Raw genomic sequence first — 15,410 nt, forward strand, 5'->3', positions numbered from 1 at the left:
TGCACCGCAGTGGGAGGGGTAGATTCATACGTCAGTCACTCCTGGAGTCGCTGAGCCCTTGATTCCTACCCATACCTTTATTCTTTCAAGAACTTCTTTTCCTTAAAAGCATCCACATAGCAACCTGAAGGATGACATAGGTCCTGAGGAAAATTATTTTCCACAGGGTCTCCTGTGTGGAGACGTGAAGAGAGAATGAAAAAAAAAAGTAATCCATGGAGTATCACTAAAACACGTACATTGTATCAAAATGTGGCGCTTGACGGGATAGACTGCATTGGAACTGCCAGCACTGTAAAGGTTAATTTACATTCATAGCAATATTATGGCAATCAAATCAATTGACTTTGGTTTCACATTCATACGGAGAATTCTTTATATTCAATAATAATTTTCTATTGACTGTTTATTGTCGCAGTCACATTTGACTGCGACAAATCAATCACTGTGAAATGTCGTTACATTTCAGGGTGATTTATGCGTTGATGAATTTGCAATGTCGATATATAGCTGCTTTCAATATCATCCCTGTGTCATACGCAAAGTATTTTTTGGCTGCTATTTTTAGAGTTAAGTTTTTATCTCATTCGCTTACTAGCTATACCCCGCCACGCATTGCTGTGGCTCAGTCTGTCTGTGCAGATAGAGAAACAATAGCGCATGCTATTTTTATGTCCAACAGATGGCGCTGTTTAAAAAAAAACGCATGATTTAATATAGGTATATAAAAACACACGCGTATTTGAAAGCAACATTGTGTCAAAATTTCAAAACAAACGGTTATTTTCAAAGTAATCAACCTTATTGAAGTTAGAATTTTAAAAGATAAAATAGTGCAAATTTAATGAAAAATATTTATTAAAATATGATAATTGATATTTTTTCATTGATTTATATCACAATGCTCTAATGAGTTAATTTTAATTTAGGAGTGTAAGGAGAATATATGACATGGAAGTTAGTGGTAGTAGAAGTCGGAGACGCCCGACGAAGACATGCCAAGATCAAGTAAATCGGGTCATGTTGAGAATCAAGATTCACAATAACAGAAGAGTATGTATGTGACGATGTATGAATAAAAATGAATGAAGCCAGGATTTTGTGTGGCAGTCTATCCTCTCTGCCTACTCCTGCGGAGAAGACAATGGTTAGTCTAATTAAATATTAAAATATCTCACTGTGATTTTACAAGTTTTTTTCAATTAATTAAAAAGTTTTTTAACTTTTATGTGTACATTTTTATCTCGCTTGACAATTTTGGGCATAAGTAACTTCTGTTCCATGATAACTCCAAATCAAAAAGGCAAAACCGACGTCCTGGCAAAGCAAAGCATGACGAGAGGAGTGGTGCTGTTGAACGAACTAGCAAAGAATTTGGATGTAAGTGACTGTTCTCTAAATGACCTAAAACAATTATTGAAGAGTCACTTACCTAAATGCTGATATGATGTAAAATTGTACTGTATGTAAAATTATACTGTAACTGGAATAAATGTTCTGTTGTACAATAAAAAATAAATAAAAAAAAACTCCTCAAAATGACAATTCAACACACCTTTAAAAGGTGATATAAAGTCATTAAAAGTGATGAAACAAAAATTAGGTTAAATAGTTACATGCATGATCTATTTAACTTAGTTTTTTTTTCATCATTTTTCATAACTTTATAACACTTTTTATAGGTGTGTCATTTTGATGAGTTTTCCGGTCACCGTAACTTCTGTATTTATCCGTTGATTAGATCAGTCATGAAACTGCAGGGGATGAGTGTTGATAAACCATAATAGTAAGAGAATTTCATTGTCAGGTTATTCGTAACCCGGGAATGTTTGTTTTAATGCGGTTTTAATAATTTCCACTGGTGAATGTGTTGATTTAACGCTTGGTTCTGTCGGATGTGGGCGCGCAGTACGCATGAGCAGTTCGCAGGACGACCTGGACATGGACGAGTCCTCCTCGTTGTACGGAGCCCCGGCTGCGCCCCCTGCTGCTTCCTCAGGTACAGGTAAGGGAGCCCCCACCGCGGAGGACCACCTGCATAACGAGTGATGATATTCATGCTAGAATCTTGTGATTACTGCTGACAAATAGATGAGCTATTATGGCAATTACTAGACATTGGATTATTTGCATTAGGCCAAAATATGCATTCTATGCTATTTTAACCTGATTTACACAACCGTTGCATGTTATATGCAGATAATGTTATATCTATATAACAATGTTATCTACAATAAAACATACAAATAATTCTAGGTCTTAAGGTTAGAAATAATTCTAGGCCTTAAAGTCAAATAACATTATCTACAAAAAAATATCCCAATACTAATTATTGGATGTCTTTTTGCAGACAACGTTGTTTGAATTTAAGTCCTCAAATTGTTGGTTTTTTACTTTTGGGCCTAGATTTATTTGTATGTTATATTTTTATGTAGATAATCTTGTTTGACTTTAAGTCCGCAACAGATCTCTGTATGTTTTTCAAAGTTTTCAATGACCTAGTAGCTTTATTTTGTTTCACTGGATCATTAGAAATCGAAATATGCGTTGAAGGCAATTGTCAAATGCAAACAATCTAATGTTTTTTAATAAACTTCACTTCAAATGCATCGGCCATTTCAAACGTAAATAACCATAATCTTATCATTGTTGTGTCGGTAAAACATTTTAAGTGCCACAATTTTTACACATTGCTTCTGACGCATTGAATTGTAGATACAATTACAATACGTGTATCTGATATCTAAGTCGAACATAAAACTTTAGAAAGTGTCACTTAACAGAAATAAGCCGATGCAACAATTTTATGTATTGTATTATTATTGTAACATCTAACAAGTCATCAAAACTTTACAACGCTATTCTAATTTCAGATTTCGTTTAAAGATTTCATTTCAGTAGTCAGTATACTGGGTTTTACCCGTCTTCGGATTACCCCGACGATATCTTTTGCTGGTACATATGTAATCAATCCGCACGCGGATTTTGCATATGTGGTCCACGAAGTTTCACCATAAACAGAAGCATACAAATGTGCCGCATGTTAGGATAGATTGCGTTGAAACGGTTAGCGTTATAAAGGACATACAACTGTTAACCCCTAAAAAACAGTCAATATAAATTTTAAAAGATTATCGAAGTAAGAATTTTTTTTATCATCTTTTGACAGCAGTAACCATAATAATAATTGACAGGTACCTAAAATCCAAATTATGCAGTACTTTTCCCTCGTTGATACAAACTCTGAATTAATTTTAATTTATAGCTGTTAGCCCATGAACATTGCATCTCAAACCAGTTTCCAACTTGCAACATCAAATTGCTAAACTAACTTTATGGGTTATTATATATTTCATATGGTTCCATAATTTTGGGTTTTAGAAAGATAATAAAAAATATCATCGTCTCATATAAAGATAATAGTTTTTTTTGTAGTTTATATTTTATTTATTATTATTTATAATGTTCTTATTTTTCATCCTTTAGGCAAAAAGGAAATGAAAAAATCACACTCACAATAGGATATTAAAATATTTTTTTAATAATATGGTATTGTTTGTATGTATATATATAGTAAATAAATTTTTGTGTCTAATTAGAATGTCAATACAATTTTTGTGGAACTGCTAAATGACATAGCAATTTTTACTTCCTTTTTATTACTACTTCATTTTTTTACATAAATTATTTATATTTTAATTTAATTTAATGTAAATTAGTTGAGAAATAAGATAATAATAAAATATCCACGTTTTTCCTTGTTAATTTCAAATATGAAAAATTATTTAATGGATGATACTTGATATTTCTTTTTACGCTTTCATATCAAAGAAAATCAAGCATTTCACAGTTGGAAAAAGACATTAATATTCATATAATTAACAACACTAATGATCAACTAACTTTTTATAATAATTATATAATGTAAATAATTTGTAGTGTGTGCAATGAACCTCATTATAAAATTGTTTCTATAGCTCTATGACACAGACAAGTAAATATAAAAATATGTTACTAAACTAAAAGACATAAATTCTAGCAGCCTTACTAAAAAAACGTGTTGTAAATGTAAATATTACGCGTCGCGTAAGGTCAGAACAGTCAAAACTTAACTTATTACCATGGCTTTTGTTTAGTTAAAACGGTCTTTTCGGTCAGGCTCGAGGCCGGCTTTACCACACCAACGCGTGTAAGAATCTTATTAGTAAGCCGGTAACTGTTTACAGAATTTAATAATAATGATGGGTGCACTTTCAAAATAACTGAAAATGGAAAAACAGTAAAAAAGGAATGTTATTTTTGCTAAGATTCTAAACTGTTGCATTGAATATTTGTGTAATTATGGATAGATACGTGGGGTGCACTTAGCAATGTCAGCATGTTTATAACTATAAGATTTTATATATTATTCATTATAGACTTCTTCAGATCAAAAAACATGTGAACAAATAATAATCTTCAATCAACTCCACAAACATTTAGCAAATTTGAGTTAATATTCTTCAATTGTACATTTAGTAAAGTTAGTACATTTAGGATGTACAATTGTACATTCAACTAACTTCAGTTACTACATTCAGAACGGTCAATTGTACATTAAGCTAACTTGATTTAGTACATTCACAACAGTCAATTGTACATTTAGCTAACTTGGGTTAGCACATTCAGTCAATTGTTCATTTAGCTAACATGAGTTAGTACATTCAGAACAGTTGATTGTACATTTAGCTAACTTGAGTTGGTAGTCAGTTTAATTTGAAGCAGTTAATTTTACCTCAGTTACTTAGTTATTGGGATTAAATTAATAATAATTGGAGCTGATATTTGAATGTGCAACCATCGCCAATTTATTTTTTATCACCGCTAAACATTAATTAATTACTATAACTTGATTTTTTCTGTTTCCTTTAAATTCTCACTAACACAATTTATACATTTATTTTCATGTACATACCATCCAATATAAAATGGCTCCATGATTCTTTGCCAACTAATAATATGTATTTGTTTCATGATCCTATTATATTACATTTTGCAAGTCATTACATAATATATATATATTTACAACTGTGAACATAATTGTTCATATCTTCTTGTTTATAGACTCTGATGCTTATTATGTTGTTAACGTTCATAATATAATATTAAAGTGAATCGTTAATTGATTCTCATTACCAGTGGGAGCTTGTGACCCCAAATATCCATACAAATTGAAAATATCTAATGAGTAAAAATAAATGCCGCCGACCGAAATTGAACCCACACCTTCTGATTGCCGGTCAGGTGCTCTGAACCACTAAGCTTCGTCGGCTTCTTCCCAACCCGCCAATTAATTCAATATGTACTAGTATTTCAATCAACAATTATTGCTTATTATATTTGATATGTATTCATAGTAGTCATGAAGTCATTGGCATCTTCAAAAGGAAGCATCTTTCAGCTTATTTTCAAATGCAACATCCATAAATCATACAACCTTTTTTGCATAGGTTCTATACCCCATGGACATGCTTATTGGATATTAGTAATATAGGATGGGCATCGGATGGATGGGTATTATTAACCCTTGGGATATTCTGAGATATTTTTGTCAAGTTAGTTTAAATGATCTGTTAGATTCAATATTCCCGGTTGATATTAACTTTTCAATAGATTCTGCTGTTTGAAATACTGTTTTTGAAAGCAGATGAGGCTCTTTCAGATTAATGTTCCAAATGGATGTATGCAATTAAAAGCATTAAAATTTACATTTTTTTTAAAAGAGAAATTTTTTCTTGTGAACTATAATAATACCACTTCATAGGAAACTAAAAAACTTATTTAATTGAACAAACGCATTATAAATGTTATTGTCACTTTACTTTTTTTGTTTCATGTAAAAATAATGAACTTGTGCAAGCGGTCAATGTCTTTTTTTCGACTTTCATTGCATTTTATTTGGAAGCGTTTATAGTAAACTTTAAAATGCAAATACACATTGAGGTCTTGCCAATTTTAACACTGTTTACATCATATATATTCACAGTACAATGAAAGAAGATAGAATTACTTATGAGTCTGCCTTAGTTTGTGCCGTAAAGCACACAAAAATACTCTTTTGCTATTGATGTACCTTGTACTGAAAGGCATAAAATACCCAAGGGGATAATAATACAGATTTTAAAAAACTCGGTGAAGTCTAGTATGTACAGAATCACCAGTTCCTAACTACTAACAAATCGTTCAACCAATTGCATCTAAATGAATTGATGAATGCGATTATCATAATTATATTATTACAGTAGAATCATTTTAAAAAGATTCTCGCTTGTGTAATGTTGTACTGGGGTAAAGAGGGGACTGCGGGCGGGTGTTCCAAACCAGTTTGAACCACTATCGGTGTACATAAATACATTGAAAAGAGAACTCTTTAAAATGATTTACCTTTAATGTATTGTTGTTTTAATTTAATGATTTTAAGCAATTTAATGAGGCATTTTTATACAAGTATGTTGTTAGCTATTTGTTCATTTGGAATCTCATTTTTTCTATATTATTATTTGACAGTACAAAATATATTTTTTCTATCATTACACATTTTGCTTTTATTATTAAGTTCTCTACTAAAACATACAATGTAGTTATAATAACTTTCTTTTTAAAATTTAGTATTATCTTAAAAATTTTGATCTTATGTAGGTACTTACTTATTTATTATTATTATTATTATATTTAGTTTCTTAAGTATAATGAAAACCAATTTTAAACTTTATTTCACTTGTTTATTTTAACTGACCGTAACGGTTTCGAAATAAACAAGCTGAAAAAATTTATAAATTGGTTAACATTGTACTCATAACAATGGATTTCCACCAAGAATTAGCAGTTACAAAAATAGACACTATCTGTCAAACTATTTTCATTTCTCTTATAATTCCTTACTTATGAAAAAAGTTGACAGTAATGTTTGAAACAATCTTCCGATTTTAATCCTTTGAAAATAATTCACTTATTTAAAAATAAAAATAAATTTTATCCCGGTTAAACTTATAATATTATTTATTATTTTTGGAATAACTTAATGAGTAAAACCTCAAATTGTAATATTTAATTGTTGAAGATAATCTTAGCGATTTTTAAACGAAAATCTGAAACAGAAAAAGATACGGTCGCGTCCAGTATTTGAAACTAGGACCTTCGCCTTGCCAATTAAACTCGAGTTGGTAGAGTAGTTCCCCGGCAAAGAAAATTCATCAGATGTCACACATTAAATAACATTAACACTATTTAAAGTGCATTTAATTCGAGTTGAATCTTGCTATCTTAAAAATAGCAGCCAATAAAAATGTGCAGTGAGAAAATGAAGATAATTTTTCTAGTTCTTATTCGAAGTATGATACAGTTAAATTTGATTGAAGGAAATAGGGTACCATTAGCTCAGTTGGTAGAGCAACCCCTCGGCAAGGTGATGGTCCTGGGTTCAAGTCCTAGATTCGAACAAACTGTTTTCTGTTTCAGATATTCGTTTAAAAATCGCTAATATTAGTTTGCAATGGTATTTAAGAAAATTGAATGTTAATTTATTATTACTAACTTAGATTATAGATATAAAGCATTGAAACTAAAGAATAAAATTTCACCTTGTCTAAGTAATTCTTACGTGCCTTTCGACAGTTTTGTGAAATATTGTGATATTTATTAGAAAAGTAAAAAAATTAAAAATCACATTCCATCTTCCATTTTCCAAAAATAATATTATGTCCCTACAAAAATATTGTGGAATATCTTTGAGATTGAAATTCATGGATTGTACATCTCATAGTTAAAAAAATATTTGTAATATACCAAATGTTGTGTACCAACCAATTATTTATTATCTATGTATGTAAATTTTTGTAATTATCTATTGATTTTATCAATATGTTGTATGTTTAATAATCCTGTATTGTATATTATTATGTAATTGAATGTAGTAAATTTATTATTTATTTTATAATATAAGGGACCATTATTTAATTTATCAAAAAAAAAACAATGGATATTATTATAATTTAAATATTTTAAAAAGTTAACCATCATTATGTTAGGCTTATATTTTATATGATTTCCCTTCATCTGTCAATTTTTTAATTTAATGTATGTCTAAGCAATCAACTTATTTTAATAAATATAAGAGTTTTTTTTATGTATTTGAGTAGGTAACAAAATATACTATTTTTATCAATAAGTATTTATTTATCATATTTACATAGACATGCGCCTTTTAGTCAATTAAGCAATACAAATATTTATAGTTTTGAACAAGCATTTCCAAACAATTTTTTTTTTTCCTAGCCCTTCGTCCCATTGGGTCGATAAAGGTAAAGTAAATTTCGTCACGGTTTGCGACGCAGCCATTGTGGGACTTTTCTGCCCAGGGTCTTTAGTTTATGTCGATTCCGTATACTTACAGACTCAATGGTGTGACGGGCTTAGAGTTACCTATTTCTTTAAACCTGTAGTTTGTATATTTTTGTAGTTAAGTTTTATATTATTAATTAACATGATACAAAGATTAATGTTGAATCACTTTATGATAGTTTATTATTACTTATGTGCATTTAATTGGTTGGGTTTTATAAAATCATTTTTATAACTAGATGATGATTAAATATCTATTGACTGCTGAGAAATGGTTTTGTTGTAAAGCTTTCTAGGGAGTGGATGCATCTTCTATTAATCTATTATCGTTCTCTGTAAAGCAAATGTCTCACACACAACAGTCTCTTGTAGTTTCACTCTTTTTTACCAGTTGTTATTAACATTCCTTCTCTTATATTTATTCACACCGTAACCCGCCAGATCTAGTACTTGTATTTCAAACACTTTATTATTGTGTAGTTTCTTTACAGCTGTCGTGAGTAACATTGTAAAATTGAATTAAGTAAACTAGCTAAATTACACACCTTGCACTTGTAAGTGGCTCATAAGTGCCCACGAGTAATCAATATTATCGTCAGTATTTCGTCAAAACAATGCAAAATATATTCCCAACTAGCAAATAAATAATTAAGCCATCAAATGGGCAAAAAATAAAGTGTATCAAATCTTTTTTAACTATTGATAATATTTTCAGACATTTTCATTAGTGTGCAAATTATTGCTGGATACTTGTTTACACTTGTCTAAGTCCTTCGTTATGCCTGGACGAAGTATTGACAATAATATTGACAACTGACATTGATCATCTCGTGGGCTCTTTAAACCCTTAAAAGTTATTGCAAAATTTTGAAAAGTAAGTAGTTTGTTACGTCTCACACACATAAAATTTTTTCCTTCATTTCTGTTCTCCCGTCCCCGAGATTTGGACAATTCCTTTTGTATTAACAATTTATTACATTCCCACCTTTACTTCAGTGTTTGTTTTCATAATTGAATGGTTCATATGACACCATATGAAAAGGCATGCGTTTCACAGCTTCCTGGGAAGTTTTATTACAATCCGGGATGTGTTATTATTTTTAAACCCGTTTTGTCCCATTCGTTTCCCGTCCCGTGTTGCGTTTGAAGCTCCCACCTAATATTATGTTTGGAATTTCATGGGCTCATCACACCGAATTCGGAAACCAGTGGAGTACATAAAAACCAATCATGGAGTAAAAAATGTAACAGGTAAAAAGTGTGTACCAAAAATGACTGGATAATATTCTTACCAAATTGTTTTATTTTCGATAAAATCTTTTCAAGACAAACCGGATTAGTTTATTAATGAATTAAAGGGCTTACCTCAAATGTATATGTTGCTCTTACAAAATCTTGTTTAACTGAAGTATTTCCCCAAAAGATAAGTAAAAATTTCTGGGTAAGTTTTGCTTTTTATTCAATATTCTTCTTACTAATAAACTTGTTTTAAATTATCCACAATTGATAAATATCATCATCAATAATTTGTGTAAAATTTTAAACACGTTTATTAATAAAGTTGTATATGGTTAAGTCCTGAATAGCAATGGAAATAAACCATTTTTAAGTTGTGCTATGATTGAACGTATCGCTTTTATGCATGGGGAGCAATATTCAGATACGTTGCATCCTTCCAATGCATATACTATGATGTTTAACGTGTAGTGGCTGACAAGAAACTTCAATAAATAATAGATATTTTTGTTAAAGCCAACATAAACAATATCATACCTGATAAAATTAAATTTTTATTTTTGTCTTTAACTAATCTAGTGAAGGTAATATCCAAATGCAAAATGAATGTACAAGATTGACACTTAAATTGCAGTGCGTCATTCCGTGCTTGGGCATGATTCTTCAACACTGCAAATGTAGGGGTCCACTCTATGGGGGTTAAATAGTTCATTGTTAACATTGTTTCAAGTTTTGTCCTTCAGAGGCATCAACTGCAAGCTCTTGTAGTTTTAAACAATAAATTGCTGCTAGATGGTTTCGAATTGTACTTGAGTGGTATCAGATACATATTTGAATTAAAAAATTAAGACATTCGTCGAAACTGACATACGTCTTTTCTGTAAACTGTTTCTAAAAATAATAAATGAATCTAAAGGTGTGATATCAAAAGAATTTTGAAACACTACTTTTACTATGGTTTATTTCCAAACTTTGGCTTTTATTTTGGTAACTAATGGGCGCTTATCCAAATGGTATCTTTGATTATTTTGTACAATAGTCAATATTCAAGGGAGTGAGAACTAACACCAATATTATTAGTATAGTAGAAGATATATAGTATTTTTGCTTGTGTTTTATTAGGGGAAGGATTCTTGTATTTTTTGAAAACATGTCACTAAAAATGTTCATCATAAACAATCAGCTTGCTTGGTGCCTGTTGGGATTAAAATAAATATATATATATATATGAAGAGATGTTAGCCACAAACCTTCGTCGTTTATAGATTCTGGTTAATAATATTTTAACGGTCTTTTTTGTATTATTTGAGAATAAAATATGTTTTCGTTTTGGTTAGTGGCATTATTATTATTCTTGTAGTATGGCCTCCTGCTGACAGTTGTAACTTATCTTTCTATGACATATTTAGTTTATGAGGAAGAGGGAGAGGTTTGAACAGTGCTGTCAGTGATGTATCTTTAGGTCATTTATATGTTATTTCTCCTTTTCCAAAATGCGTAAGTTTGAACTTGGCATGCCTATACTGTACACAGCCATTTACACGCACATTTTTGTTGTTGCTATATTTGCCCACAAAAACTGTCAACTAAATCATTTTAAAGAATGGTCCTATAAACCGGCAACCAATTAAATAATAATGTTATGTAATGTTCAATTATTAGTGTAAATAATTTGTTTTAATGTATTTCTTCTATTGGGTGTAAAGTATAACTCAAATACTAACGAAAAGTTTAGAATTGGGTCAAATGTAATTTTTTATCTTTTTCCTCATCGCTTTTAAATTTTATTATTTTTTTTAATTTGTACCTAGCTTATGATATTTTTGCTACCGGCAGCATAATGGATTGAAAGTTATGTAGCAGGGTTCTACATCTAATATTACTTATTGAAGAGATAGTTTGGCAGTGGATATGGAATTATGACAATTATGGTGTTTTGCAATGCAGGATTATTGGATGCGTTGGGTTGGAAGGAAGATTCGTCAGGTAGTGAAGATCTGGATCCCCCTGAAGGAAGACACTATCCAATGGATCTTAGATTAGCTGAAGCCAGGTATGGATTTAAGATATTTAACATAATGATTACACTGAGAATCAAGAACCAGTAGTATCTTCAGTCTTCCAGTTCCCTTTTATTTCTTCCAGTCCTGAGTTAATTTCACGTAATACTCGCAAAAATAGATGACATTGATCGTTCTTCTATGTTTCGTTTAACTACATTCATCGTTTAAAGCTGCAGTCTGCAGTTTGGTACTAAATATTTTGCTTGATCTTACATTTTTAAAAATGTGTGTTTACATAACCATATTTCGTAGCTAAATGCTTAGTTTCAATTAACGTTACTTGTAAATAACGAGCGGAACATTCGAAATTTTTTGACATTAGTTGTTATGTTGTTGCGGCGTCGAACACAGTGGTGCGCGCGTGCAATGTTTTTACTGTGCACAAAATTCACAAAACTTGGCAAACTAGAAAGAAACGTAAAGAGTCGAAAGAGAGGATCTCTGCGTTGTTTTGCAGCAACAGTGATGGAAGCGAGTCCCTCGTCATTGGCCGCGTCAAATCGCTGAAACCTAAGTATTTCAAAAATATGAAAACTATACCTGTAAAATATTACGCAAACAAAAAGTCATGGATGACTATGAACATTGTAAATTTGTTTTTAGGGCCTTGAACCAGCAATAGGTGTTAAACAAGAAAATGTTTTACTATTTGTAGAGAACGGTGCAACTCACCCAAGTGATATGACATTTGTATAAATGTAGCATTTTTCTATATTCCCGCATTCATCGTTTTTTTTCTCAATAGGTCCCTTGAAAATCGATAGATAGAGGTTTCACCGTAATAATATGCGGTGAATGGATAAATCCATTCCTTTATACAGGGTGTATCGGCACGTACCCGACAAACTTTAACCAGCTATTCCTTAGCATATTTGGAGTAAAAAATCTTACGTGCACTTTGCTGTCCGGTAACGTTTTTTTTTTAATAAAAAATTTATTATTCATATTTTCACCACATGTCACCACTGTTTTATCCTTTATCAAAGTTTGAAAACCCATCTGGCAAATATTTTATTCGAATTCCGTTGAATAATGCACGTGTGTACCTATATTGGCACACTTTTACAATCACAACGAAATGGCACGGCACCATTCGTCTCATTTTTAACTATTATTATTTAGTGTGTGCGAAAGATCGAAGACGCTTTTTGACATACTTGCTTATAACAGCTGTTGAACACGAAACGCAATGCCAATGACAGTGATGTAGTGTGGAAATTTTAAATTTTTTTGTTTTTAATTTAAAAAAAAAAATGCTACCGGACAGCAAAGTGCCCATAACATTTTTTACTCGAAATGTGCTAAGGAATAGCTGGTTAAAGTTTGTCGGGTTAGTGCCAGGGTGTATACCCTGAATATGCATGCCTAGCTGCTAACTGCAGTTGCATGGACATTTTGTAAATAGCCTTCTAAATTTATTACACAGATTCGAGTCTTGTTTCAATTGAGCTCCTATGTTTTATTAAAAAACTGCAATAAAATAATATGCATCTGTCAAATGATTGTAAAGGTTATTTCTGACCATTTACATAATGCTTTATGCTTTTTGTGTGCAGCATTGTGATGGATATTTTAAATTGAATTTTCGCATCAACGAAGGTTCACGCTTTGGATTTCGTTTGTTGTGTTTTCTCATTACCAATGTATATCGACTGTATTTTGGTAAAACCAAACCACAGCTGAAATATATAATTCTTTTTTAGAATTTTCGTATGTGGATGTCATTTAAGAAATTATGTTTGATAAAAAGCAGAGACCTTCTCGGTAGTCAATCTCTATACCAAAATCGAACTATCAATGAAGAAATGTTTTTTAATTTGCTTTCTTTTACATTTGACTATTGACAACCCATTGAAACTTATATTTTAATTTCTAATTTCAGAGCCCAGCTAGAAGAGAAGCGTGCAGCAGAGGACCGCAAGACTGCAGAGCTACGCAGTCAATATCTGGATCGCATTGCGCAGTACCGCAACCATCTGCGAGAGGCACGCTCACAGCCGTCTCAGCTGGACACGGTCAGCTCGGGGCAGAACACCAGCCCCAGGGACTCCATACAGTTTGTGCTGGGTGGAGACAAGTAAGTACCACCCGTATGTGAGAGAAATGCTCCACCACATGGACCGCATTGCGCAGTACCGCAACCATCTGCGAGAGGCCCGCTCACAACCGTCTCAGCTGGACACGGTCAGCTCGGGGCAGAACACCAGCCCCAGGGACTCCATACAGTTTGTGCTGGGTGGAGACAAGTAAGTACCTCCCGTATGTGAGAGAAATGCTCCACCACATGGACCGCATTGCGCAGTACCGCAACCATCTGCGAGAGGCACGCTCACAACAGTCTCAGCTGGACACGGTCAGCTCGGGGCAGAACACCAGCCCCAGGGACTCCATACAGTTTGTGCTGGGTGGAGACAAGTAAGTACCACCAGGATGTGAGAGAAATGCTCCACCATACACTACCTGGACCGCATTGGGCACTACCGCACAGTATTTTGGTTGTGTTGATAATATTGTTTAAAAAACACCTTTTTCTTCAATTTAGAAAGCTTTTATTTTATTTTAATTGTATTATGTAGTTTAATCAGTTCATAATGTTTCAAGTGTAAATTGGACGGGCGAGGAGCTGCGCACGCAGTCCCGCTCCCAGCCACAGCTGAATCGGGGCCCCCAGTCCCTGGGTAGGCCCCAGCCCTCCCAGCGCGGGGCTCCACAGCCCCCGCCCAGAAGAAATTTGCCACAGACCGGTAAATATATGTACTAAGATTTATATACACAATATGTTGCTTTTTTTGTCTTGCATCACACTGGTGACATTGCACCACACTGGTGATAAAAACTGTATTTAAAAAAATATATTAACACAATGTTTGCGGGGGGGTTTTTTAATCAATCTACGCCGTAAAGCGGGCATTTTTTATCATGTTCGCGCGCAAAATTACGTTTCATGTAAAATAGCTATAACTTCTGAACTATTGATCAAATTTAAATAAAATTTTCTGTATTTCACCTTATTCGAAATCTTTCATTATGATCTGGTCACAAATTTTTATATTTTTGAAGAAACAACTATGATATTTAAGATTAAATTCAAAAATTTTGAAAAAACTCCACTTTTGTCGTATTGTCGATTTAGTCATTTTATGCACATTCAACATAGTATATATATTTTGTAAAATACACACCACTAAACACTTATATTGTTTGAAAGTATGAAATCGTTGGAAACAATTCCCTTTATGTAAAGGTACATCATAGAATTTACACATGTACCGGGTTTCGCTACGTATTTTGTGTACCGCGCACACACGACATCGCCTTCGTAGATTCTTATTTTTACCGGGGCCTTCAATCTTTTCCAATATATGTTTTCTCATATCCATCGATAGTCTTCCTGGAGGATCAGATTTTGAAGATTTTTTTCGGTTACCAGATGTTGATGGTGTTGGTTCCGGGTCTTGACTATTATCTGACGAAATCTGATCAGCCACCCAGTGCTCTGCGATTTCCTTAAAAAATTGTTTATATTTTATTTTCCTTTCTTTTACGGAGTTGTACACAACAAATGAGTTGAATACTGCAAAATTTACTATGTACATCGCCTAGCCTTTTTGTCTATTTAGTGGTTTTTTGTAAAATAGAATAATACGAAAGATATTGGTCTGCTCGGTCAACGCCTTTCATATATTTATTGTAATCGATTATCATTACCGTAGTCCATTTTTATAGGGTATT

General features: G+C 32.3%; 1 protein-coding gene across 1 annotated transcript in view; it reads left to right on the plus strand.

Moving 5' to 3' along the window:
* Stim (stromal interaction molecule) overlaps positions 1–15,410 on the plus strand; it is a 148,124-nt gene that overhangs the window by 124,948 nt on the left and 7,766 nt on the right. Inside the window, exons 11-15 of the mRNA XM_089644470.1 lie at positions 1,910–2,005; positions 11,563–11,668; positions 13,561–13,755; positions 13,797–14,093; positions 14,280–14,422. Coding sequence (XP_089500596.1) covers positions 1,910–2,005; positions 11,563–11,668; positions 13,561–13,755; positions 13,797–14,093; positions 14,280–14,422 — 837 coding nt within the window. The remainder of the gene's footprint in view (positions 1–1,909; positions 2,006–11,562; positions 11,669–13,560; positions 13,756–13,796; positions 14,094–14,279; positions 14,423–15,410) is intronic.

Source organism: Hesperophylax consimilis, chromosome 21 (genome assembly GCF_061612785.1).
Source record: "Hesperophylax consimilis isolate HC1 chromosome 21, BYU_Hcon_1.0, whole genome shotgun sequence".
NCBI classification, from domain to species: domain Eukaryota; kingdom Metazoa; phylum Arthropoda; class Insecta; order Trichoptera; family Limnephilidae; genus Hesperophylax; species Hesperophylax consimilis.